Below are 24,367 nucleotides of genomic sequence, written 5' to 3'. Positions count from 1 at the left end.
TATGTTCTCGCCAAATAATAATCTAATCAGAATCGTCACAGACAGTCATATGGCTACTAGACAAGCACCTTAAAGTTACCTCTTGACCTTTCACTGCCTAAGCTTTACATTTACGTTGCTCCTGCTGTGGGGAGAAGACTTTTCCTTCCTTCTGGAAGAGCTCTGGGAACAAAGGAATGGTCTTTCCTCATGGAGAGGAAGAAGCAGCCCCGAGCTTGGTGGATTGGACACAGTGAAGATTCCCAAAGTGGTTATTATCTATCTACTGTTTTGTCCATCACTAGCTGCCCATGTGTCGCATGTGTATCCGTGTTTGTGTGTATTTCACATTGCTGGAATCTGGATGGTGTTCAGGAGAGTAACAGTTTAGTTTTTTTTTTTTTGTGACGCTGAGTTTAACCAAATTCCATTCCATCTTAGTGGGTAATTAAAAAATAACGCTTAAATTAAAGCCAACCCTGAAAGCGAGTCATATATGGTCAGCAAAGTTATGACCTATACAGAGAATTACTCATAAAAACAAAGAAAAAGCACAAACTTAAATTGCCTTTCTCTGGGGGAACTATTCTCTGCGCTAGCTGGCTGGTGGAAGTTCCATAGCTGGTTAATTTGCCATTTAAAAGACATGCCAATGACGTTCAACTTCAATACCGGCGTTGCACATTCAGCATCTCAAAGCAGGCTGCACGAATCTCGTGGGACTTTCTGTCAATACCGTGACTGTAAGATCATGGAAATCTACCGAATGAAATCTGAGTGCTGCTGCAAGGTGTGAACCATCAGGTGCCAAGTGGAAAGTGACGGACGGGTTAATGAGTCGTCTTCTGTTTTTGCCGAATCTGTCCCTTAATATTTAATTTGAACTTCCCTGATTTCCACATTCAAGGACATTAATGTGAACCACAGACATTTTTTTTTTTGCTAAAGCCCAAACAATAAAATAAAGTTGTCTGCAGGGTAATGTTTCTGTGCTCAGATGATGGCATCTGTTACTTACTGTGCAAAGGGACAAAATTGACAGGCAATACCACCAATGTTTTCCTCCCCATAAACACGTCATTAATGCACCATCTCGATGACCCCCACTCTACCCACCACTCTATGCGAAATGCAAGTGACCTCTTGCAGGTTTAGAAGTCAGTGATACAGGAAGCAGACGAAGTTAAAACTGATAGGGTGCAGCCAGCCTTGTCGGGGACTCCTGCCGCCCCTCCCCCCCCCCCTCTCGCCGCCATTAAATGCTGAGCTACGGTTAACACGACACCGGTTGCAGTTGCTGGCTAAGCTGAAATCCGGGACTGGTCTGAGACAGACAGAATAAAAGATCACGGCGGCATCCTTCGGAGCGTCGGGAGTCCACTTTAGTAGCTAATTAGTCAGCATTGACGGTTTTTGCATTATGGAGGAAGGTTGCCTTAGGAGTTTTTAAGCTGGGCTGGCAGATTGTTTTCCCACATGATGACTTTCGGGGAAAGTGAAAGTGGCTCCCAGCGATGTCACTGTTGGTTGACGCAGGGAGCTCTGCAATAAACATGTTGGATCGGACTGTGATAGTGAATTTAGAGTTTCGCATCAGGTGGGAGGGATTCATGAGCTCGAGGTGACAAAAATAGAGGAATGCCTTGAGTAGAAACCTCCAGGAAACTCTCTGATCTGTACCCAGAATCTGCTTGTTTTGCATGGGGCTAACAGTACTGCTCGCAAGTGACTGTAATGAGTATGTGCCTATGGAAAATATGCAGTGCACAATATCAGGTGCACTGAGCAATGCAATGACTGCTGTATGCCTGGAAGGGTCTTAAAACGACCCAAGCACCTCAACTGGTTCCACCTCTGTGTTTTCAAAGTCTGGCTGAAACTTCTGGTTATCTTCAAATCAGCTAGAGAAAGCAATGTAAAGCTACACTGCTGTTGATTCGTAGACTAATAGCTCTACCTTCCCATAACAACTCTGCTCTACAGCACCACTGCCTTCTCCTGCTCCAGTTCCTGGAGGATTCACATTCACAACTGGCCCCCACCAGCCATCTCCTGAAATTCAATCTACTTTCGGGACCTTTGATCAGTTTTCACATTTGTTTCTCCACGGCACTCCAAATAGTTCCTGTCCCGAAATCCTCGGCTTATCATGTGACACCAGAATCTTTGACCCATCAAATCGGCTTAAGTTTTACTGGTGGAGCTACAGTCCAAGAGGTCTCATGATTTGTCACTAATCCCTAGTCCCCTTTTCGTTTTTTGTAATAATTCCTCTGGAACATGTTGTATTGCTGCTTTGTGCAGGCACTGTTTTCCTTCAAGATCACATTGGCTGCTCGAAGAAGGTTAGCGTAGCTGACTCTCCATTGTGGCACCATCTAGGATCTGTGTGCTGGATTTTATAGTTGCGACAATCTAGGCTTGGGTCAGGCTTTGACAAATTGCATTCCACAGACATTACCAAGTCACAGATGTACAGACATGGATGGATTTGCAAGTGGGGAGCAGTCATTGGGTCTGGCTCACCCAGTTTTGGCTTGGTGTGAAGCAGATAGCGTCCTTTTGCTGCTGGCCCACTGTTGTGACAGGTGCAACCCAATGTGTTGGCGTAGGAAGGTCTGTCTCGTCTGGAAGGAGTTCGAGAATCTTGCAGAGGAAATGAAGGAATGAAAACATCACCAGGATTTTGTATAATGGACCTTGTTGGGGGGTGGAGGGGGGTAGGATGGATGGGGTTGCAAAGGAAAATGAGGGGGGGTTATGAGATTGCAATTGTTAGTGTGAAATTTTCACCCCCCCCATCCTGTTTCTGGAATTACTCACCACTTAGTGAAACAGTGTGAACTGTGAAGTGCCCAAGGGGTACAATAACCAGCAGGGTCTCCTCCCTCACCCCGACATGGGGCCATGTTTAATCCCATCAGTTACAAAAACCGACGGTCGTTTAACCTCATTTGCTCCAGCACTCACTGTGAGGGTACTTTGCTATGTGTGTGAAAATATAGGCATATGTGTGCATATGTCTGTGTGCACACGCGTGTGTATGCATCCCTGGTAGGAGCTGGTGCTTGTATGCTGGACACAGTCGCAGAAAAGATGTTCTCAATTTGAGACATCAGTTCTCAGGAAAAAAAAAATGTACATCAGCAAGAAATGGAAATACCACAGGGAAGGCAAGAACCGAATGACTAAATCTGACTGACATGCTTAAAAGGCTTTGCGGTTCACAATAAAAAAATAGTCATGGAAATTTCACTTTATCTCTTTCATTTTTTTTTTAAAGACCGTCATGTTGAAACATGAATCGGTTACGGCCTGGGATCGAAAATGCGATGCGTAATGAATCATGTGGGGAAGATTAAAAAAAGGTGAGAAAAGAAGGCAAAAACCCAACAGAGCAGCCATGAAATAAATCCATTTTTGTCTAATCAAGGGCGCGGTGATGTCATCCATCTCATACGCTTTGACTTTAGTGGCGTCCCCCGGCTCCAGGAGTGGAGACCCCTTTGCCTCATCCACATGACTCACACCTGACGCCATTGGGAGGCTGGGTTTGCTTTTACTTACCGCGCTGTTTCGGAAAGCCATTTCAGGAGCATTCGGTTGGGTTCGAGAGTTGAGTTGATGTCCCCCCCGTTTGCACACCTCCGTCCTGAGGCCAGTGCCCTTGTACTTCTCCTTGCCTCTCTCCCTTTCCGGCCTGAGCCCCTGAAGACCCCTGACCTCCTCTGGTTCTCAACATCCATGTTTTTCTTGGGTGTTGTTTCAGCTTTAGGTCACCAGGACTGAACCTAGGAGGGTGGGGGTGAATGTGTGCAGTTATGTGTATTTATGTGTGTGGTGTTTCCCTCTGCAATTTATGGTTTCTTTCTACCACTGAGCACCTTAATTAGCCAGTGAGTCCTGGGTATAAAGAACTAAGTGTTTTTGTTTGATCTTGCAGAAGTCCAGGCCTATTACCTCCATACACACACACATGGTTAACACCATCTTCAGGGTCCTACTTTCAGCTTGAAGGAACAACGCCACTAAACAAGTGGACCACCAAAGGTCCACCTCGGTTTTGTTGTGCTTTTTGATGTAACAGGTGTTTAACACGTCCCCCTCCCTCGCTGGCGCCCAGCCCCCCCCCCCCCCCCCCCGACGCTAATGACACACACACACGCACCACAAAAGCTTTTAGCCTGTGTCATTTAATGAGTGTTCCCATGGAAAAAAGAGAGAGATGTTAATTTGCTGGCCCAACAGACGGGGAGGCTGGAGGTGACCCTGCCTCATTAACGTTGATGAGTAATTAGTATTTATTGCCTGGAACCGAATACAAAAGCGACGGAGTTTAACCGTGAATAATAGAGGAGAGAGAGAGCGAGAAGAATAGAAAGTGGGGAATGTGGTACCTTGACCCCAGCCATGGTGAAAATGGAATTTGACCTTCAATACTCACCTCTTCTTATAGCTCATTCAGGGACAGGGCGATTCCAAAGCCCAGAAGTGCTCTGAGCTGCCTGCCTCCGTCCTTCCGTCACCTTCTCAAATAGATTTCAAGTCAAAGTCAAGCCAAGTCGAGAGAAGCGTTATTGTCATCGCAGCCAGGTACAAGTACACAGAGAAATGAAATAGAATTCCTCCTGAGCACAAGGTGCATTCATGGCAGGACAGTGCTAAAGAGTGTTTACGTAGTGCACAAGGCAATTCCTGCAAAGGTGCAGAAATGCACGTGTTGTATGCATGTTTGCATGTAATGCATGGAGATCTACATGAGCATTGTGGCATGTGTATCAATCGTTTAAGGCAAGGGGAGACGGATGGAAGATCACTGCCTGTATTTTCTACCTAACATAACAGGCCAACTCCATAACACTGGGGAATTAGTGCATGGCGATACTGTCCATGTTTAGGCTGAGACCTTGGCCTTCAGCCAGAGTGATAGCAGTCCACTATTCTTGAGCGTGCCTTGCTGATGTAGCCCTCTCATGGTTTATTATTATCTGCTGTGCCTGGGGTTATCCAGAGGTGGATAGTTCATGTCCAGAAAGTAAAAATCCAGATTTAGTTTCAACCAACCATAAAGAGTTAAAGTTACAAAGTATTCACCTGGTTGGTTGAAACAAAATCTTGGTCTGGATTTTTACTTTCTGGACCTGAACTTTCCACCTCTGCTGTTATCCCAGAGCACAGGGACCCCGATGAACCCCTCCCTCAGTGTCGCCTTGGGGTCTCAGACACGAACGCTGAAGAGCCTTTCTGTTGTCTGTTGGCGGTTCAGTTGAAGGACAGCTGCTGTGCTCCAGTGGCTTCCCTTCCACACAAAGGATAAATTCTCCGTGGTTTAAGAGCCAGCATTGTCTTTAGTGTAGGTAGGAGGATTAAGATTAACCGCCTTAGCTGATGAGGGAAGCTCTTAAGGATTAATTTGTAGAGATTTATTGTGATTTGTCCCCCTCACCGAGGCGCCAGCATCCTGGTTATTGCCCCTGTCCCTCTTCTTCACCCTTTGCTTTTCATCAGGGCTTCATTAGCGAGGGTGCGGGACCTCAGGGTGACCCGTCTAAGCCATAATGCCAGTGTCCTCTGGGAGAGCTCACCGCATCCCTGTGTGCGTGTGTGTGTCTGAGCGACGTGCGGCGGGCGGTACCCGTATGTGGTATGCGTGTTAGCATGTTAGCATGTTCTGCTTGAAGATCTTATGTTAACTACAACAGCACTGTGGCGTGTGTAGCAGTGTACAAACCTCAGTGTGTCGGGTGTGTGTGTGTATTTAGCGCTGTGTTTTCGAGCGCTTTGCCTGTCTCTGCTTACTGACCCTTCTCTCACCCGTGTGGGAACCTTTTTTTTTCTTTTTCAGACATTTAATGCAGGTTATATTGTTTTCGAAGTGCATAGTATTTATCCTAGAAAGCAATTGTCCTTTGATGTCTGGAGACTCTTTGACCCTCTGTTTCTCAGTCTTGTAGACAAAAAAAGCTTCTCACTGAAATACGAAGCCACCTGTGATTGGCCCCTTACTACGATTACGAATACTACTGTCTACTACACTACTATGGGTTGTACGGATACTACTATCTCCCCATTTTCCTGAGACTAAGGCAGGTCCCTCCTCACATGCGTTTTGACCTAGTTGCTCCTGGAAGGATGCAGGACACAAGACCCAGATTATTCCTCAGAAGCCAATGGACTCCCTCACAGGTGTCACATGACATATATTTAAATATATAATTAGATTACTTGTCCCCCCCCCAAACAGCAATCCAAACACTAAGCAAGAAAGGTTATAAGCAGTAAGAGGTGGCATCCCGTTCAGTTGTGTTGATAGTCGTACTCAGTTTCAGGGGCTCTCTCCTGGGCGATGCTCTGGAAGGGGTCTCTGAAACCCTTCCTATTTTATCAGTTTGACATTTCCCACAAACTCCCCAGCTGCACAGCTCTCAATGAGCCTACCCTCGGCAATCAGGCCAAAGACAAATAGAGCACTTTGGTATCTAAAATTTTTATGCACCCGCTTAAATTTTCCAGCTGTGCTGCTGAGGAAAAGGGATAAACCATTTATTGAGAAAGATAAGGGATTTGTTTAGAAATATTGCCGTATGCTATTAAAGCTTTGTGTTTTGGCTGCGTGTTTTTAAAAAAACTGTCCACCAGATAGTTGCCTGTTTTTAATGATGGAGGTGAAGTGGGTAGTTTGAGAGCAGTTAGGAGACTGCGGGGCAGGTCGATGCCATTTCTCAAGAAAAATTTGCCCAATTAAAGTGTTGAAGCCTCATTAAAAAAATAATTGGAAGCTAAAATACAGGCTGGCCTGCCTTTGCTTTTGTATGCTCTCAGTCGGGAAGAGCAAACTCTTCATTGGCATCGATATGTGTCCTTGTAATCCAAATTTAACCTTTGACTCACAGATCCTTGACACACATGCAGTGTGTGTGTTTACGCTGAGACAGTAAGGAATGCGAGAGCAGTCATGATTGTCAGGTTAGACGTTTCACGTACACGGAGCACACATACTCACTTTTATGTCTAGTTTCACATTGGCCCTCTGCTGATCACATGTTTCTGATTGGCCACCTGACATTCAACAAATAATGGGACTTGATCAGGCAGCAGGGCATTCGCAGGGGTCAGAGGTCAGGAATGGGGGCAGCTGGATATTTTAATGACCTTTGGACCCCTGGATCTCACATGTTCAACAGATTGTCCTCTTGACCTCTCTGATGGGTACCTTGTTCTTACTGAGTGGACGGTGGTGTGATGTGGAGAACATGTGGACACAACAAGGTGCTGGAAAGTTCAGTGGTTCTGCTGACCCACATTTCTGCATCTATAGTAATAGGGAAGACAAAGGTTTGAAGCCCCCAGTAGGTAGGGTTACATTATGTATGAACTGGTGAAATAGGGTGAATGGTAATATAATCTTACTCCTCCAGGGTCATGGGTTTGATCCCCTGTGGAGGTTGAATGTTCACCCCATGTTTCCCTGGGTTTTCTCCAGTTTGCAATAGTCCAGAGATAAACAGATGTATCTGATTGGCCCTCAGTGTGTGTCTGTGTGCCTTGCGATTGGCTGGTTTTCTCTTTCTGTCCCCAAAGACCTTTGAATGGATGTTTGACACTTTAGCACTTCGGGAACCTAAGATACCACAGCAGCCAGTGCTGCCATCATGTCGCATTGAGTGCTGCGTTTCCGCAGGTGCTGGCTGCAACGGTGCAACTTTTGCTTAACCAGACCTGATAATGAGTGATGCAGGGAAATGCAAATTACGTCTGTTTGTAAATGGAAAGACTGGAAGTGGACGAAGAGAAGGCTATCACCCCAGCGTTTGGCATGTGTGGGTGGGCAGGGTGGTGCTTTAACGCCGAGAGCTGTTTTTAAGAGCACTGGGTGGTTGATAGCCCAGTTCAGATAGCCCAATTCCCTACAATGGAAGCCATGAAATGAAGTGGAAAGGCTGAACGAGGATTGAAATAATCGATGGTGAGCTGATGAAAACTTCAAGATGTAGATAAAGCGTAGGGGCCCACTGCTGTGAAATGTACCGGAAGGAAGTGCAAACACAATGGGTTCAGCAATAATTAGCCAGATGAGGCCTGTTTTTTTTTTCTTCCATGATGTAATCAGGCTCAACAATGCGGCATAGCTACATTGAAGTCGGTTCCAAATCGCAGCTTCCAGAACATGCGATTAAGCAGCACCGCCCCAATGTGAGGCTCCAAATTCTGCCCTTATTTTACTCATTCTTTCTTTTCTGTTCCTTTTTCATATCCAGGCTCTGGATTGTTTTTAATGATTCATAAAAATGTACTCAATACAGTTCCCTCACAGTATATGAGAAGTTTATATATAAAACAGCAATTTTTTCCGCCCTGTTTTTATGCTTCGTGTCTCTCAGACACCTCAGCTGCTCTCTGCCAGATGACACTGGTGCAGCTGCTGAGCTAATGAATGCCAAATGGTACCCTGGGTCTTCCTGTCGCTGAGACATGTGCTCTCTACTGCCTTGGGTGCGAACTGCAGGTCTCTGCCAGTAGCTGACAAAGTACTCTGTTCCCAGAAACAGTGTGTTCCTCACACTCGATGGAAGGTCGGGACGTGTGCAGGAGGTGTACGCTTATTGTGCGCTAGATCTCCGAAAGGCGCGAGGTCTGGTGCCGAGCTCATGCCCAACTGAAGAGATGAGTCTCAGAAAAGGAAATTAATATTCCGATTATTATTTTGTTTATACTGTATGTCCTGTTTACAGGTATACATGTGTATCATATGCTTTTCACACTTGTATCCATAGTCAACAAAGTTGGAGGGAATTTGATACTGGGGTGGACACAATAATTTAAATACAAAGATCTATTGATTTGGGGGGGGTGATTCCAAATTAAATGTTTGGGGGGGCGGGCACACCCCCTCCCCCCGTTCTCCTCAGTTCCTGAATCCCTGTCTATGGTAGAATGTGTGTCTATTGCATCACAAGATAACCAAAGTTGCGGCTACGTTTGTTGCTGGAGGCTGATGTCAACACTAGGTGGTGTTTGTTTCCTGATACTTTTACACAGAACGGACTTTTCACTGTCAGATTTATGAATTTTCTCCATCAGCCTGTATGATGTCAGTGATGTTTCTCTGGAGATGCTGATTTTCCTTTTGCCGGACTTTGTGGCACAGATGGAGAGGGACCCTCTCCCCTTACAAACTTGCTCTCTCTCAACTAGGATCCCTGTTTTACACAGAAGGAGAATGTTAAATGCCTTTTATAAACAGAGAGAGACAGAGGGAGGAAATTTAGGTAACTTGTCTCAGCAGCACTTAAAATCGAAAATCAAATGACACGGTCGAACGTAAATGTTTGAAGTACGGTTAAAATATTGGCCAGGAAGCACAGTTCGTTTCAACAGCAAAGGAAAAAGGTTAGATTGTTCCAAAAATATGAAAATCAATCAAGCTTTATGTAATAAAATATACAATCTAGCAGTGTAAAGCGCAATTTTATAATCTACTTTACAGTCCTTTTTTGGTCCTCATTCTTGGGGGGATTGTGCAGCTCGGTTTAACGATGTGTGTTTAAAAGTTAACAGCCTAATATATTAGGAGCTGCTGCTTGTTCAGTGTAATGGTGATACCTGATGTTGTTTTCAGGGTCTGAGGTGCTGCATGCGAGCGACATGCCCGCCTCCTTATTCCTACCTAAACAGCTGCTTGGCCTGGACGTGCACCATCTTAGCCACAAATGCATATTTCTTCCGTCTTGCTCACCAGGAGAACCTGGATTGCAACAGCCTCTGCTGGATTGATGAGTTTAATTCCCCCCCCCCTCCCCCAACCTGAAACCGGCCAATCCCACATGCTGCACTAAGGGGGGGGAGACACTATCTTTTAACTCATTTCTGTGACCGTGACAGGCTGCCCTTATCCGCATTATTGCGACAGACTCGAGTGGCTCTTGCGCCCTGATTGGCTCTTTCTCCTCCTGGGGGGCTGTCGCCCCGGCTTAAAACAAGGTCTGATTTAGCGTCCCTTTGGCAGCCACGATTACATTCTGCGGGAGCGAGTTTAATATCGCTGGGGGCCGTTTGTTTGGGTTACTGAGAGAGGCACGTAATAGACCCATGACCCTTCTGATGATATTTGAGAGCTTTTACTCCAGGGCGGGTTTGCTAAACAGTTTGTCTGGGAGATGAGCCTGTCACAGATGAAGTGTCTGGTCCCCACCTTACCTCCCTGGTCTCCTGGTTCCATGAAGTATGTGCCTGAGAAAAACATCAACACAGATCATATACCCCGTCACCGTGAACGTGCTGGGCTAACTTGTTAGCATGTCCATGCAGTGTGGGACAGCCTAGATCAACAGACAGCATCGATTAGTAACGTCTGCCGTAAATTTAACAGGGTGCCCCAGCTGAATCCCAGTCCGTGTGCTCCAGGTGTCTTTATGATATTTGTTTTTCGCTCAAGTGCCGCTGGCGACTCGGATCCGCTTCCTGTTTTCTTGTTGGCGCCTGGAAAAATCCACCGGCCTGGTCGTGTTTACTTCATGCTTCTAGCTGCTTCTGTGTACACAGGGCTTTTGCTCTCACAGTAGTCATTGATCGGATTATCCATCTAAGGCCATAACAGGCCATTCTTAGCCTGGGTGTCATCAATTTCATTTATACCCCCCCCCCCCTCAATAGACCCTACACATCAATAAATCTAACTCAACAATCAGATTTTTAAACAAGGTTTCTTTTTAAGTATCCTCGTTAGACGGCCCATATGTGAGCCTTCTGCTCATTTTTCAGAAGATGAAGGTGGGGGTTCTGGTTTGAGATGAAGCTGGCAGCTTATCCTGTCCCCTGGACATTACCCCAGACCAGGGCACCCAGATGGGGAGTCTTCATATCGGGGGCCAGCCCCGCCCCCGAATCTGCCTTTCCCAGCGCGATATCTGCACCGGGTCAGTCGCTGCGCTCTGCTGCATCTGAAGCAGAATAGGCAGCGGATTCAGGCAGATGTCTAACTTGGCAGCTTTAAGGCTGTGAAACAGAAATAGCCAATCAGAGAGGGGCAGGGGGAGGACAAGTGTGAGTCCTGCTGTCACTCTGTGCCCAGAGCGGAACCCCTCTGTTAGGCCCAGTTAATGAACAAACTGGGCAATACAGAAGCAATGCACACATCCAATCAGAAGCCTGCGATATGCAGCGTCTCTCTCGGATGAACAAGTGTGCTTCTCCTGCTTGGGAACCAAGGCCTTGTTTTTTGAGGGATCATTATGTCATTTCGTCATTATCGTCGCTAGCCAATCGAAAACACATATTGCCAAAAAATCTATTAAAAACTACTTTACGAAATACACCTACAACACCCTTTTCACCACAGATAGAAACCTATCTCTGCATAAACGTCAGTGAACGGTTTAATGTTTTAAAGGGACTGAAGTCGATTTTTGTCAGTGAGGCAAATATGTCAGTGTCAGCAAGATACAATCTAATCGCTCTTTATGTTCACAATTAATGATGTTGGTTAGCTAGCTATCTAGCTATTGACGTTAAATTGCTAAATTTAATGATAATAAAGTGTCACGCCCTGCTCCGTACGATCCTCGTGTGTGCCACGCCCACCTCGTTACCTCATGTTATTTCCTAATTGTGATCACCTGTTTCCTATTTGGTCTGTGTTAGTATCCCCAGTCCGGTCATTGATGTTGTGTTGTTGCGTGCTTAGTGCTCCGATTAAACCCTGTGTTCCTGATCCCTGGCTTCCTGCCTATTTGTCTACAGGTACGCTCCGGGTGCTTACGCGATCGTAACAATAAAGTAACCCATACAATCATGAATATTGCTGTTAACTAGCAGAAACATTAATACTAGTTAAACAGATGACTTCATAAAACATCTTTTCATTGGTCGGTTGCATTTCATCAGTAGAATGGGCGTATTCTGTCTATAGTAAAAAATCATTAAAAAAGTGAACCATACTTAGTGTTCATCGGGCGGTGATGCTGTGTAGCATATGGATAACGAGGAAAAAAAAACTTAGATGCAATGCCACTTGTAGCATGGTGTTAAATAGGCTGCAAAAATGTATAACCTAGATCTAAAAATGCTGACGCTCATAGAAATGCATGCGTGAGTGTGTCCATCCACGCCAATGTCATTTAACTCCATTCTTGATTTATTCCTTTTCAAAAACATTAAGTACAGATTACAAAGCATCATAAAGGAAGCCCTTAAGAGGGGAGAAGCCTGCGGCTTGAAACACTTTGAGAACAGTGAGTCCCACAAGCACGTAGCATGAAAAGCTTTGCGGCGTCATTGTGAGAGCTCATAAAAAATGCACACAAGCTGGTTTCTCACTCGGCCGTGTGTAATATATTACAGCATGTTTGTTATTTTTTGGTGTTGAGGGATTCCAACATTTTTCGCACCTCTTTCTGACTGTAACGCCTTGTCTTAGATGAACAGAAACGACCACAATATTGTCCCAAGACTGATTTGGTTTAATATCACAGCTGCACTGCCGCAGTAACAAATAATAATGATGACAAACAAAGGGGTTCAGGCAAGCGTGGGGGCCGGCACACCAGACAGCCTGGCCTCACACTGTCGCCGTCCAAATGTTCAAATAATTTTTCACTGGTTCAAATGAAAAGTCAGCAGAAGTTTGGATGTTTGAAGGTCTTGCCTACATCCTATTTGGGGCTTTATTGTCTTTTGCATGGATTTCATGAAACTTTATTAAAATCTTTTATAAGAACCCTGTGGAATATAACACCCTAACAGGAAATGACATATTGCTGTCATTAATATCAGCGTGGACGCAGTGCCGGGGGTTTGAATCCTTCCATGCACCCTCATACCGTTCCCCCCTGTCATTGTAGGGTGCCTCTTGCAGTCCAAAGAGATGCAGTTAGACACTAAATTGCCCATAGAATGTGAGCATATGCACCCTGCCGATGATCTGGTGTCCTGTGCCCAGTGCTGTCTGAGACTGGCACCAGACCCCCCACAACCCTGACCCGGGTAAGACTAAAGGATGGAAAAAACCAGTACAAAATATCCAGGAAATGAACTATTTTTACCCAATGATGCATATTGTAGTAAATGTATATATATTTTATACATCCATATAATACTTCTTTGAAATGAACGTATATTCCTGATTTTGATATATATTTTACTTTCTCCTAAGGGCCAGCAGCCAAACCCCAGTTACGGTCCTGAGATACATTACGAGCCCGTGAATTCAAAACGACACCAATTCACGTAAAATTGTTCCATTTTTAAACTGGTTCACTTTCTCGGGCATTTAAAAGGAGGATCTGCTTCTTTGGAAAAAGGTCATCATTAGCATACACACGACATTTGTGGAGAGTTCTGTAATGGCTCAAAGAAAGTGTGTGTGGGGGGGGGGGGTTTAGGAAAAAACAGGTTACGACGTCTTGCCAGCGTTAAGCATTAAACGTGCCGACTGCTCCGAACTTGTGACGCATGGCGGAGGAGGAGTTTGGACTGAATTCTATAGGGACCGTCCGTTCCAGCTAGCTGAGTAGTGAGGCCAACTGCTTTTCCAGAAATTGAGGTGATTTGTGAGCACAGAATAAGGGCTGGGGCTGTTTGGGGAAGCCCCCCCCCCCCCCGCTGAACCTCACTTCTCACCTCGCCCACCTCCCACAGCATGACCTTCATCTCGACTGGTGGCTCCCCATCGTTATAGAGGCGAATAACAAGCCCGTGTGGATTTATGGCGAGAGCGAAGGGTGATGCATCTGTGCCAGCGGTTAAGCCAGGCTGGCGCTTCGGTGAACAAAATGAGCATATAGAGTGTATATTGTAGGGCCTCATCTGGCGCCTGCTGGCTTCTTAGCTTCATCAGACGGACCTCTGATCTTAAGCAAGAGAGCAAAGTCTGAAAAGAAAGGCCTGAAGAGCAGTCTGTTCATGCGGTTGACCTGGGCTGCCATCACTAAGGCTCCATAAGGCACTTTCCTTTAGTGTCACTTCTTTGCTAATATCATTCTCAAAATTTGAATTTCTTTTGTTCAACAGGCAGGGGTGGGGCCATATAAAAGCTCATTGGCCTCCAGAGTGCCCCCATCGCTGTGCCCATGGGAGTTTTACTTACACAAAATTGTTCTGAGGGTAGAATGAAAAAAATGATTGGTTCAGAGAGATAACCAATCAGACTGTAGAAGAGGTGGGTCCAACTAATGAGATGCCTTGGTCCCGCCTCCTCTAGTTGCTTGGACCCACCTCCTTTACAATCTCATTGGTTATCTCTCTGAACCAATTGTTTTTTGTTCTGTCATTTTCCCATGAGCCTCCCGTGTCTCTCACTGATTCAAAACATATCCTTGGCTAATGTTTAGGGTGGCCCCTCTGTATAAATTATGGCCCCTCTTATGCCCCCATCTTAAAAAAACATTAGAATCTCCCTGATCAACAGAAATGGTGTTTTTTGTGGTCATTTTTTCATTTGCAGTTATTAGGTACATCCAAGTGTGAGGGTTCGGCAGAAATATGCGGTAATGAAAACCAACTCGCCAAAAAAAACAAAAACAGGGCTGTCTTGTTTATAAGAAAACAAAGTAAATATAAATATTTATTCGCTGTTTTCTAAGCATTACTACATCCTAAAATAATGCTTGCAACTAGTGTTATTTTTGCAAAATGCTATAAATGTGTGCTTACTTCACGGCCTATCCACGCTCAGCTAAGAAGCACGACTTAAACTTGCACTAGCTCCAGCTTGTAGCCGACTTGTGAAAAGCCTGTTCATTCCTGCTGATTGTTAATTCTATTGGTTCTCTTTGCTATCCACTGCATTTTTTCCCTCGACATCAGTATCTGTCATTGTATGGTTAACAGGTAACTCGATATATCTGTAGCATAGAACCCCATCTCCTTTCCAACATAAAGAGACATTTTTTTTGCAGTGTGTTCCGCTTAATTGAATCTTAGTCTAGCCAGCTCAAAAGGCTGGGGATATTTGCCTTGCACATTTATGGCTATAAATATTTATTAGCTGCGAAAAGTGGGCCTTGATTTGATTCTCATCGGGGTGACCTGCCAATCACCGGCCCCCTTTCTCAGAATCTGCTTCTAAAGAGCCCACAGATGGGCCCCTCAATAAGAGTTGCTGCATAAATAGCTTCTCGGACACATTCTCAAATAGCGGATTGTGTTTAATTACCTTACAGCTAAATATAGACTGAGGCGCTCTGAAATCACCCCTATTTTGGTCTTGCGTGGAATTAACTTCTCTTGACCTTCATTCCCTGTTTTCTGGCCTCCTAGTTTTTTTTTTTAATTAAAGGGATAGGCAGACGGAATAGCTAAGACTAGCTCTTTATGCTAACGATATGATGGAATAATTTGGCTGTGGGTTTTCCTGGTGTAATCGAATCCTTTTTTTTTTTTTTTTTTAAATATCCATTCCATATTCCATAAACTGGAAAATATATTTAATACCCAGGAACAAGCGGAAAAAAGAAAAAAAAACACCTTCCTGCTCCCTGTATTCAAGGTTGCTTCTTTTAATGCGTGCCAGGTTACGGCGTGGAGGCTCTGACAATAAGGCGGGACCGACCCTGTCTGGCTCACAGGCCCGTAGGAGATAAACCCCGAAATTAATAACACAGACGGCATGCAAGGCTCTGCGAGCCATGTAATAACAAACAATTTACAGGGCTGCGAAACCGTATACCCAGTGCACGGCCTTTCTGTTTGTAATCTCGATTTCCACATCAGCGTGTTCATTTGTTATCCGAAACTATGACCTTGGAATGCGATCCCTCCGTTTGTTCCCCCAAGTGTTTTTTTTTTTTCCTTTTTCCCCCCCTCCCCCTCTTATCCACAGATGACATTTGTGGGTGCCATGCTTCAGATGTTTCACTGAAGACCCATGTATTCATCTTCCTCTTCCAAAGACATTGGAACCCAGATGACTGTGAAGTCATTAGGTGACATCAGCTTCAATGAAACGGTTATTGTTTATTGCTATCAATTGCTATTGTCCAGCAGCGAGAAGCTGGTGTCCAGCAGGCCAGAGAAGCTGGTATTATTATTATTGTGTTTGGGCTGTTCCATTTTTGGTGGCTTTTATTTGCATATTTCCTGGAACATGCTTTCCCAACTTTGTGGTGGGAAGCATCATTGTTTGTGGTGGTTAAAATGAAACTGATGTTCAGCTTCTTCAAGGGCTTCAAACATGGGCAGATCTTTGCCACGAGCGTAAGAGAAACTGCAGTCATGTCCCACCAGAGAACCTGAGGGGCATTCGCATGAAACCCTATCAGCCTTTTTTTGGTTTTTTTTTGGTAAACACACTTCATCAACCCATGACACTGGTCCATTATAAACAGTCTCAGCACTGGGGGTCTGTTTTCTGTCACTTAACAACCCATTCAGGTTGGTACTGCTGAAAAGCCTCAATACTTAGGCCTGCAGTGGTCCGTTTAAGGTTCCGGGCACTCTGAAGAACACGTTTAGGGTGCGTCCACATCGATAGGTTTCACAGATGTTCTGTGTGCGTGTATATTTTTTTATCTGATGTTCCTAAATAGCTTTCATTATCGAATCCTTTCATTTACATTTGCCTCCAAAATCCCAGAATAGCTGGCCGTCTTTTCCTCTCCCTCCCTATCTCCCTACACGTTCCCCCCTGTTGCACTCTGCTTCCCTCTCTCTGTCCTGCAGCAGTTTGATCTTTTAATCGCTTCCAGCTGCGAACGGCAGAGGGGAAAGACAGGCTCTCGCAGGAACAGTACAGCTGGGGCGGAGGCAGGGAGCGAGGGGAACGGGGAAGAGACCCAACTCTGCGGCCTGCTTGCACTCGCCGGCCTACTTCCATTACGCCTCTTCGTTGCGCTTTGGACTTGCTTTGTTGCCGTGCCAGATGTTTGCACCCTGCACTATGTGTGAAATTTACCTGCCGCCCCTGGTCGCTGAAGTGTTAGGACACTCATATAAGTGGACAGTGTAGCATTTTATATTTATTTGACACTTTTATCCAAAGCGACAGTAGAGGAGAGGATTACAGTTTGAGTCCGTCCAAGTATTCAGAGCCACAACTTTTGCGTCTTTAGCACAACCCTCTACTTGTTCAGCTAGAGGAATGACGTGAGAAAAAAAAAAGACGCACAATTTTTTCAAGCTTTCTCAGGCATGGATTGTGTTAGTCCTGAATCAACACTTCTCAGTCACGCCACTGGGAGAAATTCTTCTGCAATTTTCAGTTAATTGAATCAAATGTAGCACTCGATTGGGCGTTAATTGAGCATAAATTTAATGTGACTGTTCTCCCTCTGCGCCCCCAGCTGAGATAGTTTCTCTTTTCTCCGAAAGCATATTCATCTAAAAAAAAAAACTAAAAACAAAACAACGCAGAATGAGACAAAGCTGTGTAATTTCAGCTCTTCTCTGACGAGGAGCTGCATATTGGATGCTAACTGCGTTAGTGCTAGATCAATTGCCTGTTTGAAATGGAACAGTTAACATTCAACATTGGTACCAACATATCGACCAGTGGTTGTATTGTATAGAGTATAGAGCTCAGTTACCATTTATGTGACGCTATGGAATCAGTTCAGTCAAAACATCTGAACATATAGAATATAATTTATTCATTCAGCAGACTAAGAGCAACATACAATTCAAACCAGGGTCAGCCAGTCCCTGGATCAATTGGGAGTTAAGGTCATTGCTCAAGAGCCCAATGGTGAAATCAATCAGCCAACTGTGGGATTCAGAGTGGTGACCTTCCAAGCAGAGGAACAGCATCCCAATCCACTGACTGACGCCACCCACTAAGAATAAAGTCTCCACTACCCAGCTGCGCATTGGCTTGTCTGGGATTTGAACCCAGAACCTCTTGTGCCTAAAGTGAGAGCCCTAGACCAAAAAGCCAGAAGCGGCCGCAGCAGTCATGCACTTGGAGGATACAAGCTTTGGGTAACAGGAGAGCGGCATCGAAATGTAGAATGCGCGATTGTACGTCAACTGTGAGTCTTTGATTCCCAGATCACCAGGTGCAGCACATTTGCTGGAGAACGATCCCATTGACTCTTGAAGGGGCACAAGTTTCGCATGCATCTGACCTCCAGAAAAAGCTGCGGCTAGCCTCCTCTAGAGATAAATAAAGCTCTGAAAAGAGAGGAAGAATTATTAGGCTGTGCTCACATTTCGCTTGCCAGAGAGCAATTGTATGGCGAGAGCGATGGAGTATAGATGGACGACTCTCAGAGGAGATCATTGGCTCTTTAGTTTGAGCCGAGTTCCTCAGTAGTTTCATCTGGGCCATGTAACGGTGTACAGGGGAGGTGGGCAGGCAGAATATCTGTGGATCGGCTTTGGATGTACTTGTCTTGCATTTAGGAGCGATTCTAGAATTTCTTTAGAGATGGGGGCATAAGAGGAGCCATAATTCAAACAAGGGGGCCAATCTTATCATTAGCCAATTGGTGAGTGACAGGGGAGAGGGCACTCTGGGGTCCAATCAGCTTTCAGATGGGGTCAGTGCCCCTGTGGCCCCGCCCCTTTGGCTGGAGCCCCTGTCTGTCGAACATAAGGAATTATGTTTTTGAGGATGATTAGCAAATAAGTGACACTAAAGGAAAGTGCCTATTGAAGCCTTAGTGATGCCAGGTCTGGTCTCCCACACGAACAGATGTGGACTTGATTTCAGTACTTTTTCAGTGCTCCTTAAGATCTGACGGCCATTTGATGAATTTCAGAAGTCAGTGGGCGACAGATGAGGTCCGACAATATACGCTCTATATGCTCATTTTGTTCGCCAGGCCTGGCTTCACTGCTGGCACAGATTCATCACCCTTTGCTCTCACAATAAATCCACAAGGGCTTGTTATTCTTGCAATGACAGGGAGCCACCAATATGCTTGGGGCCCCGGCCCCACAATGTGGCCCCATGCTTGCGTCGTTCCGGAACACAGTCATGTGCAAAGAGTGTTATCTATCCTGTCGCAGTTTAAAGGCACAGGCAGCAGCGAGTCTTCTAGTCAGGCTTGCCGTACACCAGTATTTACTGAGCAGACTCCAAGTTCAAATAGCTGTAGCATTCTGAATTTTTAGCATCTGGGGCTAATACCGACAAACTATCAGAAATTACCTCATGGGAGATCTGCTTCTCCCCCTCCCCTCAGTTTCCATTAGCAATCAGGTCCCTACAGGGGCCATTCAAGGATTTTTTTAAGGTGTGGGACATAAGAGAGGCCATAATTCATACAGAGAGGCCAACCTTAGTGAGCTGGGGAGGGGACACTCTGGGGGCCAACCAGCTTACAGCTGGGGCCAGTGTCCCTGTGGCGCCGCCCCTGTATACGCCACTAGGTCCCTATCCAGCCATCTCCATACATTCCAGTTTCCAGTTTAACTCTCAGTAAGTTCAGACTCTTCTAGTGGAGTGAACCTTTTGACCATTTTGAAAACAACAGTCTTTCACTTTTCTTATGTTTGATGCTTTCACTAGGAGTGCTTGCTACCATATTTTGTTGTGCGTGGACACAATGACAATAAAGTTGACTTTGACTTACAGAGACCAGGGTAGCTCTAGTAGAGAGACCAGGGTAGCTCTAGTAGAGAGACCTGGGAAGGAGATCAGGATTGTTGAACTCCAGAGAAGTCAGGAGGCTCCCTTCCATTGTGTCTGCTCCATTTAAATACACTCATTGAATATCTTGATGAAAGTTAAACAGATTTACTTCAGAGGAATGCAAATGTCTATTAAAACATACTGTATCAACTCAGCATGGTTCCCTAGTGTGTTCCTGTGTTTTTCTTCCTATAGCCTGTGAGGTCATGATGAGGACACTGGCTCTTTGACAGTCCCGTGTCCTTGGGCTGTGTCAAGCGGATAATGGTGCGGTTCACTTCTAAGCCAGTGGCAGGCTTAGCGAAATCTGTGCCCAACTAGGCTCTGTTTGGGCACTCGCTCAACCTCAGTCATACTCCCCCCCTCCCATAATTCACATGCACTCTTCTCAAACTTCATTTTTAAATTTTACATTAACATTTTGTTTAGCAGGCGCTTTTTTCTAGAGCCTCATACAGTTCTGAGATAAATCAGGGTCCGACAGTCCCTGGAGTAATTGGGGGTTCGGGGTCACGCTCGGGGCGCCGACGGTGACAAACCTAGGGCTGAACCTGCAAATCTGGTCACAAACACAGCATCTTAACCTGCTGATGGACACACCTCCCTTGGGGTCTTTGGTTTCTAAAGGTACATTCTTTGAGTGGGCTGGACCCCCACCTCCACTCCGCTATATAAGAAGGTATATGTTTCCAGAGGTATTAAAAAAACCTAATTTAATAAATATCAAATTTTTATGGAGCAATAAGCTATGTGCAATCATATTTTAGAAAGAACCATGGAATTTTAGGGCAGCCTTTGATCAGTATACACAGAGGCCTTGGACCTTGTCTTCAGGAGCACAGAGGCAGCTGGCCTGGAGCCCTTGTCTCCTTTCCCCATTGAACTTTTGACTTGAAAGTAAACAATGGCATGGGAGGGGGGGCATCTCAGTCCACACAGACCACCTTAAAGTGGCAGGACCCCAAAGAGCTCGTTCAGGAAATCTCAGAAACCTCATCAGGTTTCATTGTGGCGTTTTCATCTTACAGCCCAGTATTTATTGTTGATTTAATAGAGGACATTAAACAGATATCACGTTATACAGTTCACCGATGATGACTTTGCCATAAGCATAAATGATTTCATGTTAGATTTGTAGGGATCGTTTGTGAAGAGAGTAAGGGATGGAAATCAGTTTCGTTCCCGCGAGAGTAAATCACAAGAGCGAGACCACCACAAAGGTCAAAATTATTAGCCTCGTCGAACTTGAATTTCTTCCCAGTTTTTGTATTTGTGTCTAGGCTAAACCATCTAAAAACAAACGTGAGAATATCTGTTTTTGTAAAACTTATCGTATTTTAGCAAAGGCCAACATGGAACAGAATCCTGTTTAAGAAAGCAAACTTTGCTAATGTAAAAAGCTTGTATTTGCTTTTGTTTGACTTTTACTTATGGTTATAGTCCCGTCCATCCTTACTCTACACGTGAGAAAGGCACACGCTTTCAGCTTAACTCCTCTGTTCTGGAAAGCCTACAAGCTTTGAACATCTGAAGGCACAAGGTCTGGCTCACGTGCCACTGTCACTCACGGTGTCGTTTTCCCCCCACACGTGCTGACTGGGCTACAGGGACAATCTCCGCACACTCCTTACATGGGAGACCTAAGCAAGCTGCCTTTCTAGAGCATAAATCCAACATGTGTCAGCAGGAGGGAACACTCTGACATCACACACTAAGACCAATTTAGCAGTTTGTTGACTGTTTTCAGTTGTCCTTTAACGTCAAAACATAATTGTGTTTTTTGTGCTTTTTTGGCCTTTTTCGCAGGCATGGTTGATGATCTGTTGTTGATTGGTGCAAAAAGACGGGATTAGTCGGTCGGGTAGCTGAGCAGAGCAACCCGTGATGGTTTAGCTCTTGCATGCATGGAGACTAGTGACAGTTAAGTTCCACGGCAAATGTTTCTGCCCTCCGTTACCCCAGAGAAGTATGGCTCATTTTCACGTATCTGGGTGCCTCGATGAAAAAGATCCATAGCAGAGAAGACCCAGCTTAATTTGAACATGATGATCAACTCCCACCTTCAGCTACATCTCATTGCATGCAGAGGGTCCCTCAATGATATTGGCTTAATTAGTCATTCTAGTTACTGATCCTGCCGTGCTTGCTGTGTGATTTATACCTCACCATCTCTGTCTCCCGTCTCCTGTCTTGTCCGTCAGCCAGTTAACTGGTTCCTTCCTTTCCTTCCTTGTCATTTTGGGTTCCCGGGCGCTAGATGGTTCCTGCCACATTTCCTTTAGCTTCCATATCATAAATATTCAATACAGGACTTGTCCGGTTGCCAGGATTTTACAGGGGCAGGGCGCCCAGAAAAATAAACACCCCATGATTCTTTGTGACTGAAATGGAAAGCGATTAGGAGTTATGTTTCTCCTCGAATAGGGCTTGCATTCAGAGCTCACTGCAGCCACCCAGCCACAGGACAGGAAACGATACGGCCGGCGAGGTAGAGCTGGGGGGAGTTGGTGGAGACATGGTGGTGGAATGGAGCACTCTGACCTTCTGAGAGAGCCTTTAGGCTGCATCCCCTTCTCACAGACCCTTAGATGTTGGAGGTATCAGGGTGGACATTCATACTAGTGTGGGATGGGACGTTTTAATAGGTCTTGAAACTGGAAGATCTACCGTGGAAAGACTTTTACCCATGATGCATCATAATCCAGTTAGAAATCGTCTTTGCTGTGAATTATTTCTTGCAGAATCATTTCATTGGTTGGGGTGTCTGCAGCTTCCGCAGAAGCATGTGTAAACAACAATGCTAATCTCTGTCCAGCAGTGTTTTCCCTCACAAAAATGTCCAGTTGGACTGCTGGGACCTAGAAGGAAACTGGCCCGATTCCGATATATTAATCAGCCCTGTGCAGTGTGTTTTTAAGATTTACTGGAATGCATCATGCCTCTGCCAGTACGAAAAAGAGAGAGATTTGGGTGCAGGGATTGAATAACTCCAGGAGCTATCAAGGGGCAATCATTTGCCAAGAATTCATTTACCAGTACCTATAGCTTTCTGTGATTGGCTAGGTCACCATTGTCCCGCCCAGGGGACCAGTGTAGTGATTGGACAGGCATCCCAGGTGACGGCCTTGAGGTCCTGGTAGCCGAATCGGCATTCTTTGCTCTGCGTGTGTTTCCTGCCACTGTGCTGGGCAGGGCAGGCCCCCGCCATTACCGATCCATCCAACCACTCCCCATCCCCGAGTCATGGCAGCCCGCCATACTTTTGTTCAAAATGTATGGCCCGGGATCTGTGAAAACCATTCAGTCCCCCCGGCTTCCTCTGAAAACTCTGCCCCCCCAGATGGCCTGTGTGCTGGCACAAGATCCAAAACTCAGACAGAGGGCGGGAATGAGCTTGCTGGTGGGATATGTAGGGGGCAATATACCCTCAGAGTTTGTAATCTGAGCTACAGGGGTGTCAGGGTGTGGACACAGGCGACCTGTTTGTTTGTAGAGTGGGTGGCCCGTATTTTTCTTTCCAGCGCCTGGTTCACACGATCAGGCTTTTCGAGGTTTTCCTAACCCAGCTAAAATGACACACAATATAAAATTATCAACGCTTTTTTCACAGGTGTTTTCTTAACACATGCCTTTGACCGATACATTTTAAAACAGCATGTGTTTTCGGTCCTGATTGTTCTCGTCGTAATATTATCGTTTTCTTGTTTACGTTCCCGCAGGTGATGGCGACTGACGAGGACAGAGGTTCTTTTGGGACCATATCCTATTCTATCGGATCCGGAACCGGCAGCACAGCCCCCACCCAATTTACCATCGGCAAGGAGACGGGCCGGATCTGCACCAACATGGCTTTGGACCGGGACCAAGGTCCATCCAGCTATGACTTTGCTGTGACTGCAGCGGACGGGGTGAGTCAAGGACATAGACTGGGTCACCTCGGGCCACAAGAGGATCTCAAGGATGTATGCAAGGACACTGGAGCAAAGTACAACTCAAAACAAATTAAAAGTAACCCCCTGAAAGATCCCTTTGGCTGGAGCCGCAAATAGCATCCATTTCATGGCGTGCCAAGTAACATTTAGGGCGAAGATGGTCGCAGAGATGGTAAAGCCATCAGCGCTAGGCAGCGGCCGCATGGACGCCAGCCACTCGTATCTGAAACGCTGGGTTGTCTGGCCCGCCACCAAACCCCAGGCCCCTTTCCCCATCTGCGGTTTTTGCTCCACCCTCCATGTTTTTCTGTTTAAAATGAAAAACAAAAGAAGTGCAAAAATCTCAGAGGTGCTGAACGATTCCCACTCCTTCCAACTTCTGACCCAAGTAACGCCACCCTCCCCCCCCCACCACCACACTTGGTCTCAATCCAACCCCACCCCCCAATGGGAATCCTTGTAGAACCGTAGAGGAACAACAGAAGGAAGCTGAAGATATATCTCCCCCCCCTTTCCTTTCTCCAGGGTGGATTGAGCTCCACAGCATCCGTGAAGGTGACACTGATGGACATCAACGACAACGTGCCCACCTTTTACCCTGTGCTCTACGCCGTCAGCCTGAGCACGCAAAGCACACCTGGAACTTCGGTCGTCCGGGTGACGGCCTACGACCCCGACGCGGGAGCCAATGGGAGGGTGACCTACCGTATCATCCCAGGCAACAACTCCCCCTTCTTCACCCTGAACAAGGACACAGGTCAGTGTGGTGGCTGTGTGGCTCGCCGAGAGTTTGACCCAATAAGCTGTCCGACATTTGAAAACGTTTGTGGTTTAATGTAAAGTTTCTGGTTTCAGATGATTAAACTGATTAATTTCATATCGGAATTTC

The 24,367-nt window shown here is 45.8% G+C and overlaps 1 protein-coding gene across 1 annotated transcript in view; it reads left to right on the top strand.

Annotated features, from left to right (window-relative positions):
• dchs1b (dachsous cadherin-related 1b) overlaps positions 1 to 24,367 on the top strand; it is a 94,899-nt gene that overhangs the window by 45,931 nt on the left and 24,601 nt on the right. Inside the window, exons 3-4 of the mRNA XM_023805229.2 lie at positions 23,266 to 23,454; positions 24,004 to 24,235. Of these exons, the coding sequence (XP_023660997.2) occupies positions 23,266 to 23,454; positions 24,004 to 24,235 (421 nt within the window). The remainder of the gene's footprint in view (positions 1 to 23,265; positions 23,455 to 24,003; positions 24,236 to 24,367) is intronic.

Source organism: Paramormyrops kingsleyae, chromosome 18 (genome assembly GCF_048594095.1).
Source record: "Paramormyrops kingsleyae isolate MSU_618 chromosome 18, PKINGS_0.4, whole genome shotgun sequence".
NCBI lineage: Eukaryota > Metazoa > Chordata > Actinopteri > Osteoglossiformes > Mormyridae > Paramormyrops > Paramormyrops kingsleyae.
The sequence above is the reverse complement of the archived record's forward strand: the minus strand, read 5'-3'. Positions and strand labels throughout refer to the sequence as shown.